The 18,436-nt window shown below is 44.6% G+C and overlaps 1 protein-coding gene across 1 annotated transcript; it reads right to left on the bottom strand.

Annotated features, from left to right (window-relative positions):
• Positions 1 to 1,657: 1,657 nt before the first annotated feature.
• AURKA (aurora kinase A) lies at positions 1,658 to 18,436 on the bottom strand. The gene is made up of 9 exons (XM_010991612.3): positions 18,211 to 18,436; positions 14,587 to 14,630; positions 12,381 to 12,660; positions 10,843 to 10,897; positions 9,565 to 9,756; positions 8,666 to 8,804; positions 4,689 to 4,837; positions 2,719 to 2,893; positions 1,658 to 2,581 (listed from the first exon to the last, which is right to left on the bottom strand). Exons 2-9 carry the CDS (start codon positions 14,623 to 14,625, stop codon positions 2,402 to 2,404), a joined length of 1,209 nt encoding a protein of 402 aa, XP_010989914.1. The 5' UTR covers positions 14,626 to 14,630; positions 18,211 to 18,436; the 3' UTR covers positions 1,658 to 2,401.

Here is an 18,436-nt window from a genome sequence, read left to right as displayed (position 1 = left end):
GGTAAGCCGTCACTGTTGCTGATTCTGAAGCAGGACAGTGTGTGACCAGTTTATTAATGTTGTGGCAGCACAGCGAGCTCCCTTCTCTGCTCGTGTGGGATTCTGTTTGGGGAAATGACATTTTGCTAGTATCACTGGTGACGTTAGCTACGTCGTGTTGACCACAGCTGGGCTGGATAGGACATGAAATACTGCTACTTTGGGATGTGAATACGCAAGGCCGTGGGAACCAAAAGGGAGCCATCTGGACCCTGCAGTTTTACTCAGTTGTGTCTTGAAATTTCCGTGACTATTTCATCAACTTTGCCATGGGAGTTTATAGCCACGTCCTTATATTTAAACATTTCTGTTATCTATCTGCCCCTTGTATTGAAAGTCGGCCATGTCTTCCTCTGTGAGTTCTCAGTAAGGTCAACACTTCTACCTTTGCCTTCACCATTGTCAGGTTCACCATCTTTGGTTGATGAGATGTTGACAGCTAGAAACAAATAGGCAGGTTTACACAATAGGAGCACATAGGGACAGACCTACTCCCCCATGGCACCTGCTCCCATCTAGGCCGAGTGAGCAGATGGTGAAAAGAATCACCCCTGTACCCCAGCCAGGTGGACTTGTGGACTCAGGTTTAAAGTTTACTCAAATACCACAACTCCACTGTGTCCCACAGGAGCCAGGTGACAGGGAGGAAGGGAGGCCTCTGCCAGCTGTACTGAAGGGGCCGCAGTCTTCTTTATAAGCCACGGCAACACTAGTTGCCCCAGATCCTGGTACGGCTGGGGAGGAGGAGTTCCAGTTAAGCCAACATTCCTTCACCAGAGAATCAAGACCAAGGCCACACTTGGAAAATCAGTTTGCAGAGAACTGGTACCCCACACCTGTGTGGCTCTTTGCCATCCTGTCGAGAGCACGGTCAGAGCCCAGGGGTGGGCAGGTGTGAGTGTGGATGCCCGACTCCTCCTCTTTCTCTGGCCTGACCACCTGCAGCCCTCATGGACACCCCGAGTCCCCACTCGGCTCCCACGCCATGCCAGGAGCACGCACTTCTGGGCAGTATTGCTAGTTGATCAGCTCATTCCCCAGGATGAGGACCCGTTCCACAGGCTGGGCTGTGGTTGTGCATGACACTGAACGTCCCCTGCCAAGAACAGGGACTAGAGCTCAGTGGGCACGTGGGACAGTTTGCAGGATGGAGGGCGGGTGCTGATTGCCCTCACCCCCACTCCTGGGGCACCTCCATCTCCAGTCACATAGCCACAGCTCCCCGTTTCTGTGCCACATTTCCTGCTGTCCCTCCTCAGGCTGCGAGGAACTCTTGCCACACTGGCCTCCAACCTTTAAATCCTTCCCGTCCTTCAGCCCTAACTCAGCTGCTGGTTCCACCTCCTGATTACTCATCACAATTTGCCTGCTTGCTGAGCTCTTATCACCCACCCCCCAGCCAGTGGCCACCCTACCAGGCTGTACAGATGGGTGACGTGAAGCAGAGGATGGATGGTGTGCACCGGCCAGGCCAGCCCCAACAGCACCACCCCGGGGGCCTTCCTCCCCACCTAGTCCCAGGCTCGGCCCAGCATCGCCCAAAGGGTGGAATGTGAACTCCTGGGAAACACACTGTCATTACAAGGTTGCACACATGAGAACTTTTAAAAAGCGTAACTGTTTTCTATATGTCTTTATATATATAGCTTTTGTAAAGTACATTAACAAAACATCAAAACCATGGAAAACCTAAGCCCCAAACATGTAGAAACAGCCAAGACCCACATCTCACCCATGTCCCCGAGTGGAGACAGAGCACGTGTGCCGTCTCAGTCTCTCGGCCAGGAGGTCAGTGGAGGAGGAGGACGCGATAACCAGGCTTGGCAGGGGTGCTGGACAGACACCGAGAGTGGTCCTAAAGGGATGCCATGGAATTAAATATGCAAGTCTACACAAAGTCTTTATTTTAACATTTAAAAGAATCCCATGTTCATTCCAACAGCTTTACCAGACGGGCCACCCGATAAGTTACACGCACACAGGGACTGGGGAGGTTATTGCACAGCTTTTCAACAGGTCGGAACCAGTGGCCACCTCCCCACAGCCAGGCTCCGGGTCCATCTTCCAAGGTCACCTTACTCCACAGACGCTGTAGGGCGGCTGCACTTGCACACTGCCTCCAGACTGATTATACAGCCAGTGAGGTGCCAAGCACGATTCCTGAGGCTCCTCTGGTTCCGGGGTGTCACGTCTGCCGAGCTGGGACTCTGGGCGGGAAGGTCGAGGCACTGCCTGCTCAGTAACAACGTTCCCTGTAGCGTCTCGGGGACAGACAGGCAGGCAGCAGGAAGACAGGTGCCAGCAGCTGCTCTGGACAGAGCACACAGCAGCCCTGCGCAGGGGTCTCTGCCCCAAAAGATTCTCATGGTTGTTTGCTGGTTGATTCTTTTTTTTGACTACTTGACGGTTTTGAATTCGCTGTGACCCAGGGGTGTTCAAGTACTTCTCTGAGGGTGGGCCTCTGGCTGGGATTATGCTTCAACAGTCTCGAGATGAGATCCCTGGCTCCCTCTGGTACAAAGTCAGGGAACGTGAATTCAACCTGGAGTGCGATAAGTGACAGGGGCACAAAACGTAGCTTAGAGAGAACAGTGTGAGTATTCGGATTGCGGCCTAAAGGTAAGGCTGGCAAGGAAGGAATTCTACCAGAATGATGGATCCTTTCCAGTCATGTCTTACCCTCGATATCCTTCGGTAGGTCTCTTGGTATGTGCTTGCCTCAAAAGGAGGCTTCCCAACTAGAAACTCATAGCAAAGCACCCCCAGGCTCCAGAGATCCACCTTCTCATCATGCATCCGGCCTTCGATCATCTCGGGGGGCAGGTAGTCCAGGGTGCCACAGAGGGTGGTTCTCCTAAAAATGGAGGCAGGCTCAGGTTGACGTGCTTCTGCTTCTATTACCTCAGCTGCTAAAAAATCACCAAGCATCACACTAACACTGACTGGCCGCTTCTCCTAGGCTAGACTGTGTCGTGAAGCAGGCGCTGTGATAAATCCCCGTTTTAGACAGGGAGATGCGCAAGGTCTCACAGCTAGCAGTCAAGCTGTACCCCAAATCTGTCCAACTCCAGAACTTCCTTAAATGATCTAAGAGATTTAAAGTATTACTACTGTAAAATTTTGTGGACAACTGGGAAAATTTGAACATGGACTAGATATTAGATATTAACAAGGTTGTTGATTTCCTTAGGCGTGATAATGATTGTGATTATGTAGGATGACAGTGTCCTTGTTTTTAGGACATGCATGCTGAAGGACGAAGCATGATACCTGTGACTTATTTTTGAAGGTTCACCAAAAAAGTTGACACAGCCAATACAGCAAAATGGTAACAACTCTGAGTGTAGGCACTGGATAGACAGCGATCAGCTACCAATTCAGCCTCTCTGTGTGTTGTTTTTTGTAGCAGGTGGGAAATACGCTCCGGGTAGCAGACATCAAACCAGGAGCTAAGACTGTGTAGGTTTTGCTGTTTTACATCAGCTGTGCATGGGGACATAGGGTTAAGGAGCTACCTCTCCAGACATCCAGCCTCTACTTCACCACAGAGATTCAGGAGGCAGACCGTATCAGGGGTTCTCAGACGACGGCACAATACCCTGGGAGCTCTTACAGTTAATGTGTGAGAGGTGGGGTGAAGGGACCAACGTTTACATAAATGTCCTCTCCAGAAAAGGCTAAGCGATTTTTCCCCTCAGAATGACACCCCTGGACAGGTTAAGGTACAATTTAGCCCTGTGATACCATAAAGCCATTGTTGTTGGCCTCACCAGGTGCCAACAGCTCCTACTCATGACAGATGAGACTTTTTTTTTTTTTAAAGAAAAGAGAAAGATGGCAACAGCAGATCCACCGCATTGCTGGAAGCAATCAGGAGCTGTCTGGTACAAAAACGAAGGTCCCCCCACTCAGTGAGATCTGTTTTAAGCTACACAATTTTTTTTAACTGGCTTTTTTTTTTTTTAAGTAATCTGGCTATAATTTTTTGTTTTAAAGACCAACCCCAAAGTTGATATTCTCATCAATAGATGTATGCTTTTAAGTGCCCTACTTCATACATGGTTTCAAAAGCTCATTTAAACCCAACTTAAAAACAGGAGGAAATGTTTTAGCTCTGCTTGGAAAGTTCACTTAAATTATTTCTTAGGTTGCTCTCTCTGCCTTAGCTTTAAGAGGAGATAGGAAAGGACCATTCTGTTGACAACAGCAAACCAAAGACTCTTTAACCACCACCCTGAAAGTTCCAGCCAAACCACTTTGGTTCCTTTAAGTGGCCTGAAGAACTGTGCTCTCAGCTGCAGACCTTCGCAAGTGCCACCCTCAGGGACTTGTCTTGTGGCCCAGGAGGCAGTGGAGTCCCCACCCCACACTTCAGTCAGGTGTCACTCCCCCTCTACACCTGCTAGACTTCACCTCTGTCATATACTTGTCATATATTTCACTTATTTGTCCCCTTCATTAGCCCCTAAGGACAAAAGTGTTCTTGAAGACGCTAGTTCCCTGTCAGGCCTAAATCTCTCTGAAGTATGTGTGTCAGTTACCTGCCCCAGTTCAGCACGACATCTGCACTTACAGTTTACCATGTAGCTTACGATTAGCCCCCAGGGATTTTGCTAAACCAAACCAGTTCCACCTCTAAAGTTACATACCTGGAGGATGGGGCATGTACCGACCACCCAAAATCTGCAATCTTAAGCTCTCCAGCTGATCCAAGGAGCAGGTTTTCTGGCTTAATGTCTCTATGAATAACTCTCTTTGAATGACAGTAAGACAGGGCATTTGCCAATTCTGTGATATACTATTTAAAAAAAAAAAAAGTATTGAAAGTCTGTGTTTTAGATTTTACATGACACAATTTTACACATCTTTTCTGAAAAAAAACCCAACATAGATTTTAACATGTTCTGTAGATTTTAAAGCAAAAACTAGATACAATGAGTGACTCTACAAAAAACAAACCAATTTAGTGGTCAGCATACAGTACAAGTTATTCTGTGCTAAATTACATGCTAATACAGCAGATGCGATACTGGAAGACAGGAAACACAGGTACCACTACATCCCCACATGGCAATTTATGGCCCAGCAGCAATGAATTAATATTTAAAAACTGGTACAAATTAGGGAGTCAGCTCTGTAAACAATTTTTAACATTTTTTAAAAAACTTTAACGTACAATCCATTCCCATTTTTAAGACCAAGGCCAATATACAACAAAAGGATTTGTTTGAAACTGAAAATTTACTTTAAGAGCATCAACAGAAAATAATCCTGAATAAACTAAAAGCAGGCGTCCTGGCACATGAGACAGCATGCTACCTTTGGGGGTGCACCACACAGTGACCCACAGTCAGCTTCAAAGCACGCAAGACAGTCCTTCCGTTAGTTTTGTTTCCATTTCAACTAAAAGATCTACCTAGCAAGTCCAGGATTTGCTTTAACATGTAAATAAAAATTGGTTTTTAGGACTCTGGAAGAATATATTCAGCTCTGGCTAAAGTTTGAGAAGCAGTTGTTTTCTAAAAGTAATTACATACAGAACTGAACATTATTTTACACCAAAAAAGTTTACTAAGCAAGTTATCATCAGAAAGGACATTCTTCATTTTTTTCAGCCAAAAGCCAGAAACTAAAGTTTAGACCACAATAAACTGAACGTGCAGGCAAAGAAAAAGCTCGTCTACTACACTGAAGTCAAGGTGCCGGTGCTCCAAAAACAGACATTAGAATTCCAGGGGGCAACGGGCTGCCCCTGCTCAAACCAAGACAGGAAGCTACTGGTTAAACCAGAGCTCTCGGGCACCCACTCCCTCCACACTTCCCATATCAGAATTAGTTTTATTTTAATCAATCAGGAAAGAAAAACAGGTGCATATAGCTCCAAAGTACTAAAGAATCTAGAAAGAACTAATCTTATTTTCATTTTCTTTCAAATAGCTATTTACACCAAAGTAAACTCCATCTGGATTGGAGAAAACTGAGTACTACAAATATTAATTGCCAATTAAATAAGGTAGCAAATTCAGTTAGCTAATATTTAAAAAGCAAACAAAATAGATTTCTACTTATCCAGAGGGCAAATACTGAAGTTTAAAATAGTATGCCTTATTGCACATTCACCAATAGTGCTGGGTTTTCATAAGATAAAAGTAAAACCACCAGAATTTAATGCCGTTTAAATCAATGCCAAAAAGAAAATTAGTGTACACACTACCCAGAGACCTCCACCAAGGAACAGAACAAAGTAACCACCATTCAACAGGCCCATCATTTGCCAGTTCCACAAAAACAGCCCAAACTAAGACTCAACTTCCTCAGCAACTTCATTCACATAACAGAGGAGGGCACAATCCACGAGAAAACAAAAACGCAAACAAAAACCTGCCATGCTGTGCTAAGATTAAAAACTTCTGCCCTGTGACAGACACAGTTAAAGAATGAAAACACAAGCCAGACTGGGAGAAAACTTTTTTTTGTAAAACACGTGTGATAAAGGACATGTATCACGGCGGGGAGGATATAGCTCAGAGGCAGAGTGCGTGTTCAGCGTGCACGAGGTCCTCTGTTCAATCCCCAGTGCCTCCAATAAAAATAAATAAATCAAATTACCTCCCCCCCCAAAATAAAAAGTCATAATTTTAAATTTTTTTAAATAAATAAAGGACATGTATCACAAATACACAAGAACTCTTGAAGCTCAATAAGACAACAACAAAAATGTTTTAATGGGCCAAAGATCTGAACAGATACCTCAAGGATGATACACAGATGGCAAATAAAACCTGAAAAGATGCTCAACATTGCATGTTATTAGAGAGCTGCGAATTAAAACAATGAGGCACCATTATACACCTTTCAGAACGACAAATCCAAAAAGATGGACACCAATAGTTAGTGAGGAGCAACAGGAGCGCTCATTCATTGCTGGGAGTGCAAGGACGGCACGCCCACTTCGGAAGACAGCTTACCAGCTGCTTACAAAGCTAAATTTAGTCTTACCACACAAGCCAGCAATCACATCCCTAGGTATTTCCCCCCCAGATTTGAAAACTTAGGTCCCACAAAAACCTGCGTGCAATTGTTCATAGCAGCTTTACTCTAATGACCAAAACCCAGAAGCAACCAAGATGCACTTCAGTAGATGAAGAGATAAACCAAGGTACAGCCATACAATGGAATAGTATTCACCAATTTTAAAAATGAGCTATCAAGCCCTGAAAAGGTACAGATGAATCTCAAATGCATATAGCTGTTTCCCACAGGGGTTAACAATTTAACAATCAGTAAACAATTCTGATACCACTATACATGCACCCTGGATTGAATAAATAAATAGATGGCGGATGGTGGAATCCAAGTTTCTCAGTAGTGGCATGGGAGGTTACAGGTGAGCAAGGGAGGAGGGCAGAATGATTCATGTAAGAGTGCACTCATGTTTTGCTTAATATAGATACAGATGCATAAATCCGAGAAATTTTTTCGATACATGCACATACATAGATTACTATACACATGTATGTGCTTGCTCTTTGTCAGCTGAAAGCCTATAAGTAATACTACTTCAGTAGAAATGAGCATATTGAGTTACCAAATCTTAGTTTCTAATAACATTTTCCAATAAAAAGAAAAAACGTGCCTTGGAGAAAACAACCAATTCTAGGACTGGGACGGGAAATGTACAAGAGGAAGCCGGGACACCTTACAGCACCAGGAAACCAGAAAGTGCTTTTAAACACACACACACTCCCACAATGATGGGGACATGCCCAAAGGACACAGGAACCATGTGAAAAGAGCTCCCAATGACCAAAGCTGGTCCAACGAGAGCGAAGCAGCCTTAGATTATACCCAAAGTACATTAATAGATGATTGAGTAAATAAATAATGGAGAAGAGATAAATCTCTGGTACAGAATTCCAAATAATTTATGTGGATACTCCGCCCTACTGGAGATGGAATATAATCTCCCTTGGGCTGTTCCTTTGAAAGGACACAGTATGAAAAGGGAGAAGAAAAGAATAACTTCACATTGGAGAAACCCGACCAACACCATCTCAGTCAGTGATCAAGGCCAACACCCACCTTGATGAGTCAGGTTAACAGTACGAACCCCTGATGTGAGAATGCACTTGACCTCCGATCTTCCTCTCAAAAACCCACAACCCTAATTTAATCATGAGAAAAACTAAGGAAACCTGAATGAAGAATGGCTTTCAGTTCATAGCTATGTACCAATATTGGTTCATTAGTTATGACAACTGTACTGTGCTAATGTAAGACGTTAATAGGAGAAATGAGGTGTGTATTAATAGGAGAAAGTCTGTACTATCTTCAGTTATTCTGTAAATCTAAAACTCATCCAAAATAATTTTGTTTTTAAAAGAGGCCAACTCTCTATATTTCCACAAACAGCTGTGGTAACCAACCACAATATTCCACTCGGTACCGGATTTTATCTGTTTATAAAGGTACACCTAAGCTATTGTGATGTTTCCATTTCATATCTGATCCTATTAAGCTATCCTTCCATAATACAAAACTCCCTCTATTACAGTGAAAGGTGCATTGCTGTGTAGGACAAGCATAGAGGAGACAGAATCCGTCTGGACAGTAAGTGAAAACTTACAGTAGCAGTTCTCTGCTCATCAAACTTTGACAGTTTCTGAAGTTCTCTATAGACAGCTCCAAGCGGTGCATATTCCAGAATTAGGTAAACTCTGGTAGCATCATGGAAATAACCATACAGTCTGAGAATATTCGGATGCCTGCAACGAAGGATGAACACTCTTGACGCCTGGTTTTGCAGCCGATACAAGAATGTGTACTGAGTATCAGACAAACCCTTCATGTGAACCCAGTGGTGAAAACTGGTTCTGGTCACAGACTCCCCACCCCAAAACCCACCTGAGAATTTGAAACTATAGATTCACTGTAAGAAAAAGGCATACATCATGTATCAATTAACATGCATTTCAAAGTATTAATGGAACTCAAGTTTAGTTAAGACTATTTCCTTCCTTTAGGCCATCTTTATTCTTAGGGGGAAAGAGTTCAGCTAAATATTAAGTCTCCGTAAATTGAAAAAAAAAAAAAAAAAAAAAAAGACACGGCATTCCCATGGTAGTTTGACACCCAAACACCTGACACAGACACAGAAGGAACGGCAACGGCAGTGGGTGTGCTGCGGAGGACCGGGCAGCTGGGCACAGCCTGAGATGGTGGGGGAGGGAAAAAAAAAAAAAGACCCACTGGCCAAAGTCAACCTGCAAGAAGTTTGTAACCTGAACTCAGATTAAGAGGGACTGTTCCCTTTAACTATCCACCAAAAGAAAGCAAAAACACGTCCTGTAAATTACTCCACTAACAAAGCAAACCTTAAAGCAATCTTTCAGGACCACAGCATACAAACTTAATCACTCTTTGCAGGACTATGAGGCCAGCCTTCTACAAAGGCGTTTGTGATGGTCCAACTCTCAGTAGCTAAGTTCTGTACACCACTCTTCTCGACGTCAGTCTGAGACTTACCTAAGGTGGGACTGTATTTCTACTTCTCTTCTCAGCTGATGCTCAACTCCTGCTTTCTCTAGTTGAGCTTTAAATAATACTTTCAGAGCCAGGATAAACTTGCTTTGTTTTTCTCTTGCCAAATAAACATTACCAAACTTTCCTTTACCCAGTGGGCGACCAATTTCAAAATCTTCCAAAGCCCACTGCCTCCTAGAAAAGAATTGAACATTTTAAAATGTGAAGAAAACACATCTTTTCTAAGACCTAGTATATTTGTATTAGTAAGTAGTAAACGTCCTGTAATTTTATATTTAAAGTTGTATTCCGTACGTCCCCTCTGCAAAACCCAAGCCAATAGCCACAATTAACGCGTCACCGCAGACATGAAGCCCTCTGTCCCCCTACGGCCGTCAGCTGAATGAATCTGTAACAAGGAACGATCTGGACGTTTAGAGCGGAAGCCCTCACTGGGAAGCGTCCCAAGACACCACTATGCTCTGGAGCCCAGACCTCGGAACAACACTTAGGACAACACCAAGGATTAGCCAAGAAACTGGAGAGGGAAGAACGCTTCAGCGCCCTCTGTGAGCCTCTTTCAGACTAATCACAGCCTCCTCCAGAGATGCCAACACTCTCTGGGGTGGAGAACCACTCTGGTAAAGCAAGTGGGCTGGACCCCACAGGGCACTGGGGCGAGAACTGTAGGATACAGACTCTCAGACGGCCTCTGTCAGGAAGCGAGAGCAGAAAAGGCTGTGGGTTCACTCCTGGCTCCACCGGCTGCATCTTAGAGTCCACACAGTTCAGAGACCGAAAGCAGGCACCCAGAACATTTCTGGGGAAAATACTATAGCCAAGCTTTACTATGAAGAACAAGTACAATAATTCTATTAATACTTTCAAAATGCTCATAGTCATGCATGTGTCTATAGCAAATGACTGCATTTTGTTTTTTTTTAAACAAAACTTGCACTTTATTAGAATAGAATAATGTATAGAAGCATACATAAACCATATGGAGTAGTTACTTCCAAGGATAGAGAGGAACTGCCACTTTACCCATTTCTGTAATAGCCTTTTCTAAATTTGAAAAGCAAGAAGAAAAATTAGAGTCCTTAGTAAACATCCATCAATAAAACTCACTTTTTTAAAAACTGGTAATTTGAAACAAGTATATTTTCTAAGTGAAAATACAGAGGCCTATTTTTTTTAATGTTCTCATAACTAAATTTGCAACTAAATGGTGTCTTCCAGTAAGACGATGGCACAGAACTTTGTAAATAAAATAACGCTTACTTTTTTGATTCTTCATTTTTCTGTTTTGATGCCACTTCCTTTTCAGGATTAGTTCCTAGACAGAAGAAGTTAAAAACCTGTTTTTAGAATAACTATACAGAATAAGTTAAAAACCTTTGAATAGAGGTGAATCAAAGAATGGTCACCAAAATAGTAATGGTATGTCTAGAATGACAGATCTGGGCTATTTTCAGTTTATTAAAAAAAAAAGAAAAAGAAAATGACTATCATACGGGTAACCTGACTCCTGCCATGTGAATTTATAGAATTTCAAGAGTAAAGACAAGCAGATACATACATTTAGGCCCTCAGGTGATTTAAAGGCTCTCAGGTAATTTAAAGACTCGAGACTACACAGATTGTCCCTGAAGCCTCAGTTTCTAAAGAAGATCTTCTAAGGGAGACGTACAATCTTCCCATCCATCACAAACTCCCACCCGGTCACCTTCTCCCCAGTAGGTAGGCCAGCCCACTGTCCACCTGCTACATGAGCCAACCATCACTATCCCGCCACTGTATTAGTTACCGAGAAGAAATTATATGGGACATTTCCACTTGTCTATGTCCAGCACTTCAAACTCTAACAGCAGCAGCACAGTTTGCTCTGCTCAGGTATTTGAATTCAGGCCTACACCCTCCCCCCGTGGTTCACTATCTCATTCAATGCCATCATATAACCACCATCCCTATGTTCACTTTACCATCCAGTTCTGTCAAGTCAGCATCCTAAGTGAGCACTCAAATTTGTCTGCACCTCTCCGTTCTGGCTACATCTTTGAACAAGTTAATGCTTCTGAGTCTTAGCTTCCTCCTCTGCAAAACTGAGTTAAAAACTATGGCTGCCTTCATAGAGGGGTTACTAGGACAGTATGAGACAATGTGGATGAAGGGAGCCTGCTGCGTGTGAGCTGGTAAATAGCAACTGTTACCATCCACCCTGCTCCACCTAGTTCAGATCACTGCCGTATTTAACCTGAACTACAATGGTCTCCCTCCCATCTGGTACCCCTGGGTCCAGCACGGCTCCTCTCCAGTTCATTCCACACACCGAGGTAAGCTTTCTGTAAAAGGCAAGTCACTCCCTCCTCTGCTCAAAAACTTTTCGGTAGCTTCAACACACAGGGAATGAAGCCCTGCTCAACACAGCCAGCAGCGTCCACCAGGACCTTGCCCAGCCTGCCTCAGTCCATCTACTCCCCCAGCCCCCAGCCGTTGCGTCCACACTTCAGAACCATGGGATTTTTCAGTTCCAAGTACACCTGCTACAAGCACCCTACCCCCCCACCACCCCGCAGTAAGCAATCAAAGAAGGCAGGGTAGGTGCTGTGTCCTCCCTGCCCGCCCAACTCTTCCCTGAGGGTGGGAATCAGGCCTGGCCCGCGGAAGACATTGTTACTTTATCCGGACATCAAATTTTCTCCCCATCCTCAATAGAAATGATGCAAAAGTTAGGGTTCCAAACAACAAACATGTCTACATTTGCTTTTATAGCAACTAAAAAGAAGGGCTATCCAGCAAGTCTCAAAACGCTGACTTACCAGGTGCTGGTGCCTGGGGCTGCTCACTCTTTTGGGTACTACCCAGCGGCCTGGAGACGGGACGAGGGACACTGGCTGCCTGCGACTGCTTCTGCTTCAGATTCTGTCCTGGTTTATGGCTGGACACAAGCTTCTGAGCTTGTGAAGGAACACGCTGGGCAGAATTTGAAGGACATAAGACCCGCTGAGCCTGGCCACTGTTTGCAGATACCGGATTCTGAGAAGGAAATTGTTGAGTCACCGGAACACGTTTTGGACCATCACCAAGTGGAACTGTAGTCTAGATGGGAAGGAAAAATGAACTTTATGGTCTTCATGAACAAAAGCTGAATATTTTGAATTTATTTCAAAAGTTTATTCACCAGCAAAATAAAATAATGTCATTCACTGGTAATAATAAAGATGGAAGGGGATCTTTATTTATGCAGCTACTACACCTGAATGGTACCTCCACCTCCTACCCATCCCCGACACCCCACCCCTAAAAACCATGCTCCCATAAACAATGTTCATTAACTAAGCTTTCATCTAAAAAATGGAGGCGTTAAACATTTTCTAAGAATTCTCAATGACTTGCAAATTATTTAGTAAAAAGCTGCAATTCATAAACTTTATACGAAAATCTCAATTCCATTGAAATTTTTTTGACAATATGTAATGTTTAGGGAAAAAAACTGAAAGAAATACATCAAAATATTTGAGTGAAGAAGTTTTGGAAGACAGTCTAAATATTTGTATTTGCCAGTTTTTCCACAAAAAACTAATTACTACTGATTTAGTAGTGTATCCATTTTCATGTGCTTACAAAATGGATCCGAGGCAAAAGAGAAAACAAATGTAGGTGCTTCAAAAAATGACTACCAAAATATCTTATTTCTATGCCTGTAAATCGGATATCACACGTTTTAAAAATAGTTAATTCACGGGGAGAGAGTACAGCTCAGTGGTAGAATACATGCCTAGCGTGCGTGAGGTCCTGGGTTCAATCCTCACTACCTCCATTTAATAAATAAACAAACCTAATTACCTACCCGCTACCAAAAAAAAAAAGTTAGTTCTAACACCCTGAGCTAATCAAAGGGGGTGACTTCTTCCAACAATGGAGGAAATCTCCCCTAAATGAGGAAACAATGCTGGAAGAGAAATCTCAGAATCCATCACCAGCTCACTGGTAGGACTGCTTTACAAGAGAGGGTTTCCAACTTTCGAGTAAAAAAAAAAAATTACTTCTGAAATTAGCAGCATCTGCAACACAGGCATTCAGGCAGTGACAAGCACGTTAAAAACAGAGCAATTTTTAAAAATGATCTTTATCATAGAAATTGAGAATCAAATACAGTGAATAGTTGGCCTTTTTCTAGTTGGTCATTTTTATACTTTTAACCAGTAAAAAAAAAAAAGGGGGGGGGGTCAGTAAGTATCCATTTATTCCAAGATGAAGATTTCTAAAAACAAGCCCCTCCCCTCAAAAAAAAAAAAGCAGTATTTATATTCTTCCAATTTCCTACAAGGAAAAACACCTGGGGATTACTTATATTAAAGGATCTTTTTATATAAGAGACTCATCTATCCATTTGCTCCACAAATATTCATCAAATCCTAGGAGCCAGAGGGTCTTTCCTCGGTGAAGCCTTCCTGGGTTCCAAGCCATCCAAACCTGAACTGAGCACCCACCTCAGAATTACTCAGGTTGTGTATATACAGCATGGTACTGGCTCACACACCTCCCCCAAAAGGGCTCCAAGTTCTTTAAAGTCAAAGGCCATGTGCTTTTCATCACTGGATTCCTGCACCTGACCCAGAACCCGGCTCAGAGTGGACTCCCAGGGAATGCTCGCTAAAATGCTGCTTGACAGTCCTCCGAATCATGACCAAACCAACTAAGGCAAAGAAATTAACTTCTGCCAAGCAAGAAGTAGAGGCAGGTATTAGGCCCCTATTGTATATATTATTATCCTGCATGCTATGGGGTAATACAGATACTTAAACGGCTAACTATAAAACAAAGCAGAGCAAAATAAAAGTTACATTGAGAGAATCAGGTGTTACTGAATGCTGAGAAAAATGACTAATTCCTATCTGGGACTGTGGCAGAGGGATCTAAAGTTACAACCCAAAGTAAAGGTGAAAAGAATTTCCAGATATAGAACCAATCTCCTTTTGGGTTTTATGGATGTAATTTGAGATTACAGATTATTCAATTTACCTTAGGCCCCAAAATGCAGTTTTCTTTACATTTGTCCATGATGCCTGGAAAGAAACAAGAACCACCTTTAATTTATAAAAATTCATTTGCTTCAAAGTATCATGCTGGATCACGGTTAGAAATTCTGATTTAAAAACCTCAACATCACAAAGGATTTTACACATTTTGTCAACCAAATGAGTCTGAGAAGGGAGCAGTGTTTTCCTGTGATACCAAGTTCAGGTGTGGGGCCTCCCCACATCATCAACTTCTCCCCTGGTACACTGCATACCCCGCTTTCCCGGCCACTCAAACTGCGCTCTGGAGCTGCCTCGGCCTCCGCTCCACCATCTCTCTGACGATCACTTCCATCAGTGTACCAAGCCTGCTTCCATACCTGCTGCCTCTTTACCCTCAACTGACTCAGTCTATAACCACACTTCCCACCTTCCCTTTCAACAGCAAAGCTCTGAACAGTCACCTCTACTGCCTCCCTCACCCTGCCTCAAGCTCACTCCCGCGGGGCTTTTATCCTCACAACAGGTCAGGCTCACGCCTGGCCCCTGAAGTTGCCAAATCCGAAGTCCAATTCTCCCCCTTCTTCTTGCATTCCTGGCATTCCGTGGTCACTCACTCTCTCCCACTCCTTTCTTCAATGAGCTGGAAGATTTGTCTCCCACCTTACTAGCTGTCCCATCCCAACCTCCCTCCTTTGCTGGATCAGTTTTCCACCAATCTGAGTGCCTGGGGTGATGCCGGAATCGGTCCTTGGACCCCCCACACACATCCACTTCTTCTACACTCTTCCTAAGGCCCCACACCCAGCACCAGGGTCTAAACGTCTTAAGATAACCTGAATTTGCATCTTCTGCCCTACCTGGTCCTCTGACTACCAGACTGGCTACCTAACAACCTGTTCGGAATCCCCTAAAAAGGCCTGCCAGTCATCGCAGCCCAAACACAACACCAAATAAACCTCTCTCCTCCACACTCCTTTTCCCCTCTGCCATGGGGACACTGAGCTCAGGCCCAGAATCACTTTTCCAACTACATTCACTCCCTAAGAGAGTTCATCCAGTCTCCCGGCTTTCAGTACCACGCACAGGCTGAGGACCCCCAAATTTCCATCTCTAGCCTGGGCTTCTCTAAACTCCTACCACTGGTAATCTGAGGGGCATCTCACATGTAATAAGTCCCAAACTGTGGTCCTGCTCCCTCCGTACCGCAATCTCCCCAAACCTCTTCTCTCAGGCTGTCCCCTCTCAGCTGATGGAAAACCCATCCTGCCAGTTGTTGAAGTCCGAGATCTTAGCAAAGTCTTTTACTCGGCTCTGCCTCAAACCCCATATCTCATCCATCAGCATACCTTATAGGCTCTATCTTCAAAATCACTGCTCACAACCTTCACTGCTCCCAGCTGGCCAAACCACAATTCTCTCTCCCCTCAATTATTTGCAAAAGGCCCCCAAGGGTCACTCAGCTTCCACCCTTGCCCCATTATGGTCCATTTGCAACACTGTGCCCAGTGATCCCATTAACAAGTCAGATATAGCGGTCCTTGGTCCAGAGGCCCCTCATGGTTCCTCAACTCAAATTCAAAATCCTACTTGCAGACAGGCCTACAAAGTCTCATAGAATGTAGACCCTGACCACCCCTCTGACCTTACCTCCTCATCTTGTCTAAGGCACACCAGCCACACAGGGCCCCTCCCTTTCCCTGGCAGAGAAGTCCCCTGCCACAGGGCCTTTGCACTTCCTGTTCCCTCTCCCTGTGAGGCTCTTCCCCATAACAGAAGTGTGGCTTGCTCCTTCATCTCCTTCATTTCATTCATGCTGAGATGTCTGTACCCTTTCAGGTCATCTCTCCTTTATTTTTCTTCATGGCACTTAACACCTTACATAATGTTATTTGTACTTGTTTACAGTCTGATTCTCCAGATTCAGACACTCAGCTACCTGCTTGGTATCTCTAAAGAAAGCAAGCTCCTGGGGAGGAAGGGCTTAGTCCCATTTTTTTTCACTGTTGCCTCCTCAGAAGTCACCTCGCACGAGTTAGAATCACTTCCTGTGAGTCTGGCATAACAACGTATCAAGTAGAACATAAACTCCAAGAAAGGAGAAAGCTCTCTGTATTTCTCTTACTCAGGTGCTCCCTACATTCTAGAATCCAACCAGAAAGCAGTCTCAGCCCCACACTCTCACATCCATTTTACAAACAAGCAGATAACCCCACCTTGAAGATGCGTCCAGGCTAAAGAGGCTGGAGTCCTTATTCCAAACAATCATTTAGAAATAATAGACAAAAAGGGAAAATAAATATATTCCCATATTTTACAAACATTAATTTCACAGACTCTAATGCTTTCTTCACTTTTCCTAGCAATTACAAGCAGCAGACTGAGATCATGTAGGCCTATGGACATTTATTCAAAAGTCTTCAACAGAAGATACAGACGTTTGCTCAAATGTAATACTTCCTTCTCAGGAAGAATAATAACCAGAATAGAAGAAGACTCTGACCCAGAAATTCTGGAGTCACAGGAAGATTCTCAGGTGATTCTGGCCTACAGCCAAGTTCAGAAGTCACGCATCCAGATGACCTGCACAAGATCCCTGCAGTTCAAACTAGTCTAAATAGGAAAACTGAGATTTCATAGCATCGAGGTTTTAGATGTTTCCTTCCTTTGTCAAACCTTCTAATAATGTCCACCCAGATGAAGGAGAGTGGAGAGGAAGTGAGTATGTTGCTGAAAAGCCTTTAATTCAAAGAACAAGGAAGGTTAAGGATATGGAGACAGTAAAAGCCAAGGGCAGTAACTCCATCTACAGCAGGAGGGCTTTTGTTAGAAATGGAGACTTTCAGGCCCAACCCCAGGCCTAACAAATCAGACCCTGCATTGCATCAACACCCGCAGATGGCTAGCATGCGCTGGGCTAGACTTATAGTTTCTTCAACGAAACAGAATCACCTGCAGAGCTTGATGAAAATACAGACACCTGAGTCCTACGCCCCAGCCCTTCTGCTCCGTTAAGTGGGTCTATATTTTTAACACGGACGCTCAAGTAATTCCGATAAAGGTAGTCCAAGGTCTACGATTTGAGAAGCACTGGCCCAGGAAGGCCTCTTCCAGGTTATTCACCCACCCACTCACCCATCCAGCCCGGACAAGGGCCTTTCCTGCCCAGTCCATCCAAAGTAGCCGCCGGTTCCTAATGCTCATTACTGCTGGAACTTATCTTGCTAGTTCGTCGTCTGTTTTCCCACCCCCATTAGAACGTAAATCCCCAAAGAGCAAAAAACCTGTGCTGAGTACCTCACTGAATCTCATAAGAAAGCACCCCCACCCCCACGCCCCCCCCCACCCTACCCACGCCATTCAACAACCCCATTCACTCCAAGTGTTTGATAAACACCAAGAGGAATCTTACTGGGCACCCTGGTACCCAGGAGCAGATAGGAGGGCGCTGGGAAAGCGGGGGGGGGGCACAGAGGGGAACGGGGGGCAGGGGACGGAAGGGGGGGCTTTCTCGCCAAGACGCTTCCCTCGCCGGCCCCGCGGCCCCACCGCCCGCCCCACTTCCACCACCCGCTCAAAGGCCACCCAGGGTCCGCCCGCCTCACTGAGCTGCCCCAGATCCACGCACCTGTGGGCTCTCGCCTGTGACCCGAGGCCGCCGAGTCCTCCCGAGAGCTCAGCCGTTAGGATTCAGTTTTCATTTTAAAAGGAGTTAAACCCTCTAATCCGAAAGTTGATTGGCCCGAGCTAGAGAGGCGCTGACTTTTCATTGGTTCAAGGCCAACTCGACGGCTTGCGTCACAGGCAAGGCAGAGACGAAGCGCAGGCGCACTTGCTCCGTAAGACCCCGGAAG

Source organism: Camelus dromedarius, chromosome 18 (assembly GCF_036321535.1).
Source record: "Camelus dromedarius isolate mCamDro1 chromosome 18, mCamDro1.pat, whole genome shotgun sequence".
Classification (NCBI taxonomy): Eukaryota; Metazoa; Chordata; class Mammalia; order Artiodactyla; family Camelidae; genus Camelus; species Camelus dromedarius.
The sequence above is the reverse complement of the archived record's forward strand: the minus strand, read 5'-3'. Positions and strand labels throughout refer to the sequence as shown.

What these genes read in the sequence shown, in the direction of transcription:
- AURKA (XM_010991612.3), bottom strand. Translation starts at nt 14,625, where the DNA reads ATGGACAAATGTAAAGAAAACTGCATTTTGGGGCCTAAG. An exon ending in ACTGCATTTTGGGGCCTAAG is followed by an intron (nt 12,661 to 14,586) that starts GTAAATTGAATA and finishes CTTCCCATCTAG; the next exon opens with ACTACAGTTCCACTTGGTGA. An exon ending in GAAATACAGTCCCACCTTAG is followed by an intron (nt 8,805 to 9,564) that starts GTAAGTCTCAGA and finishes CCTTCGTTGCAG; the next exon opens with GCATCCGAATATTCTCAGAC.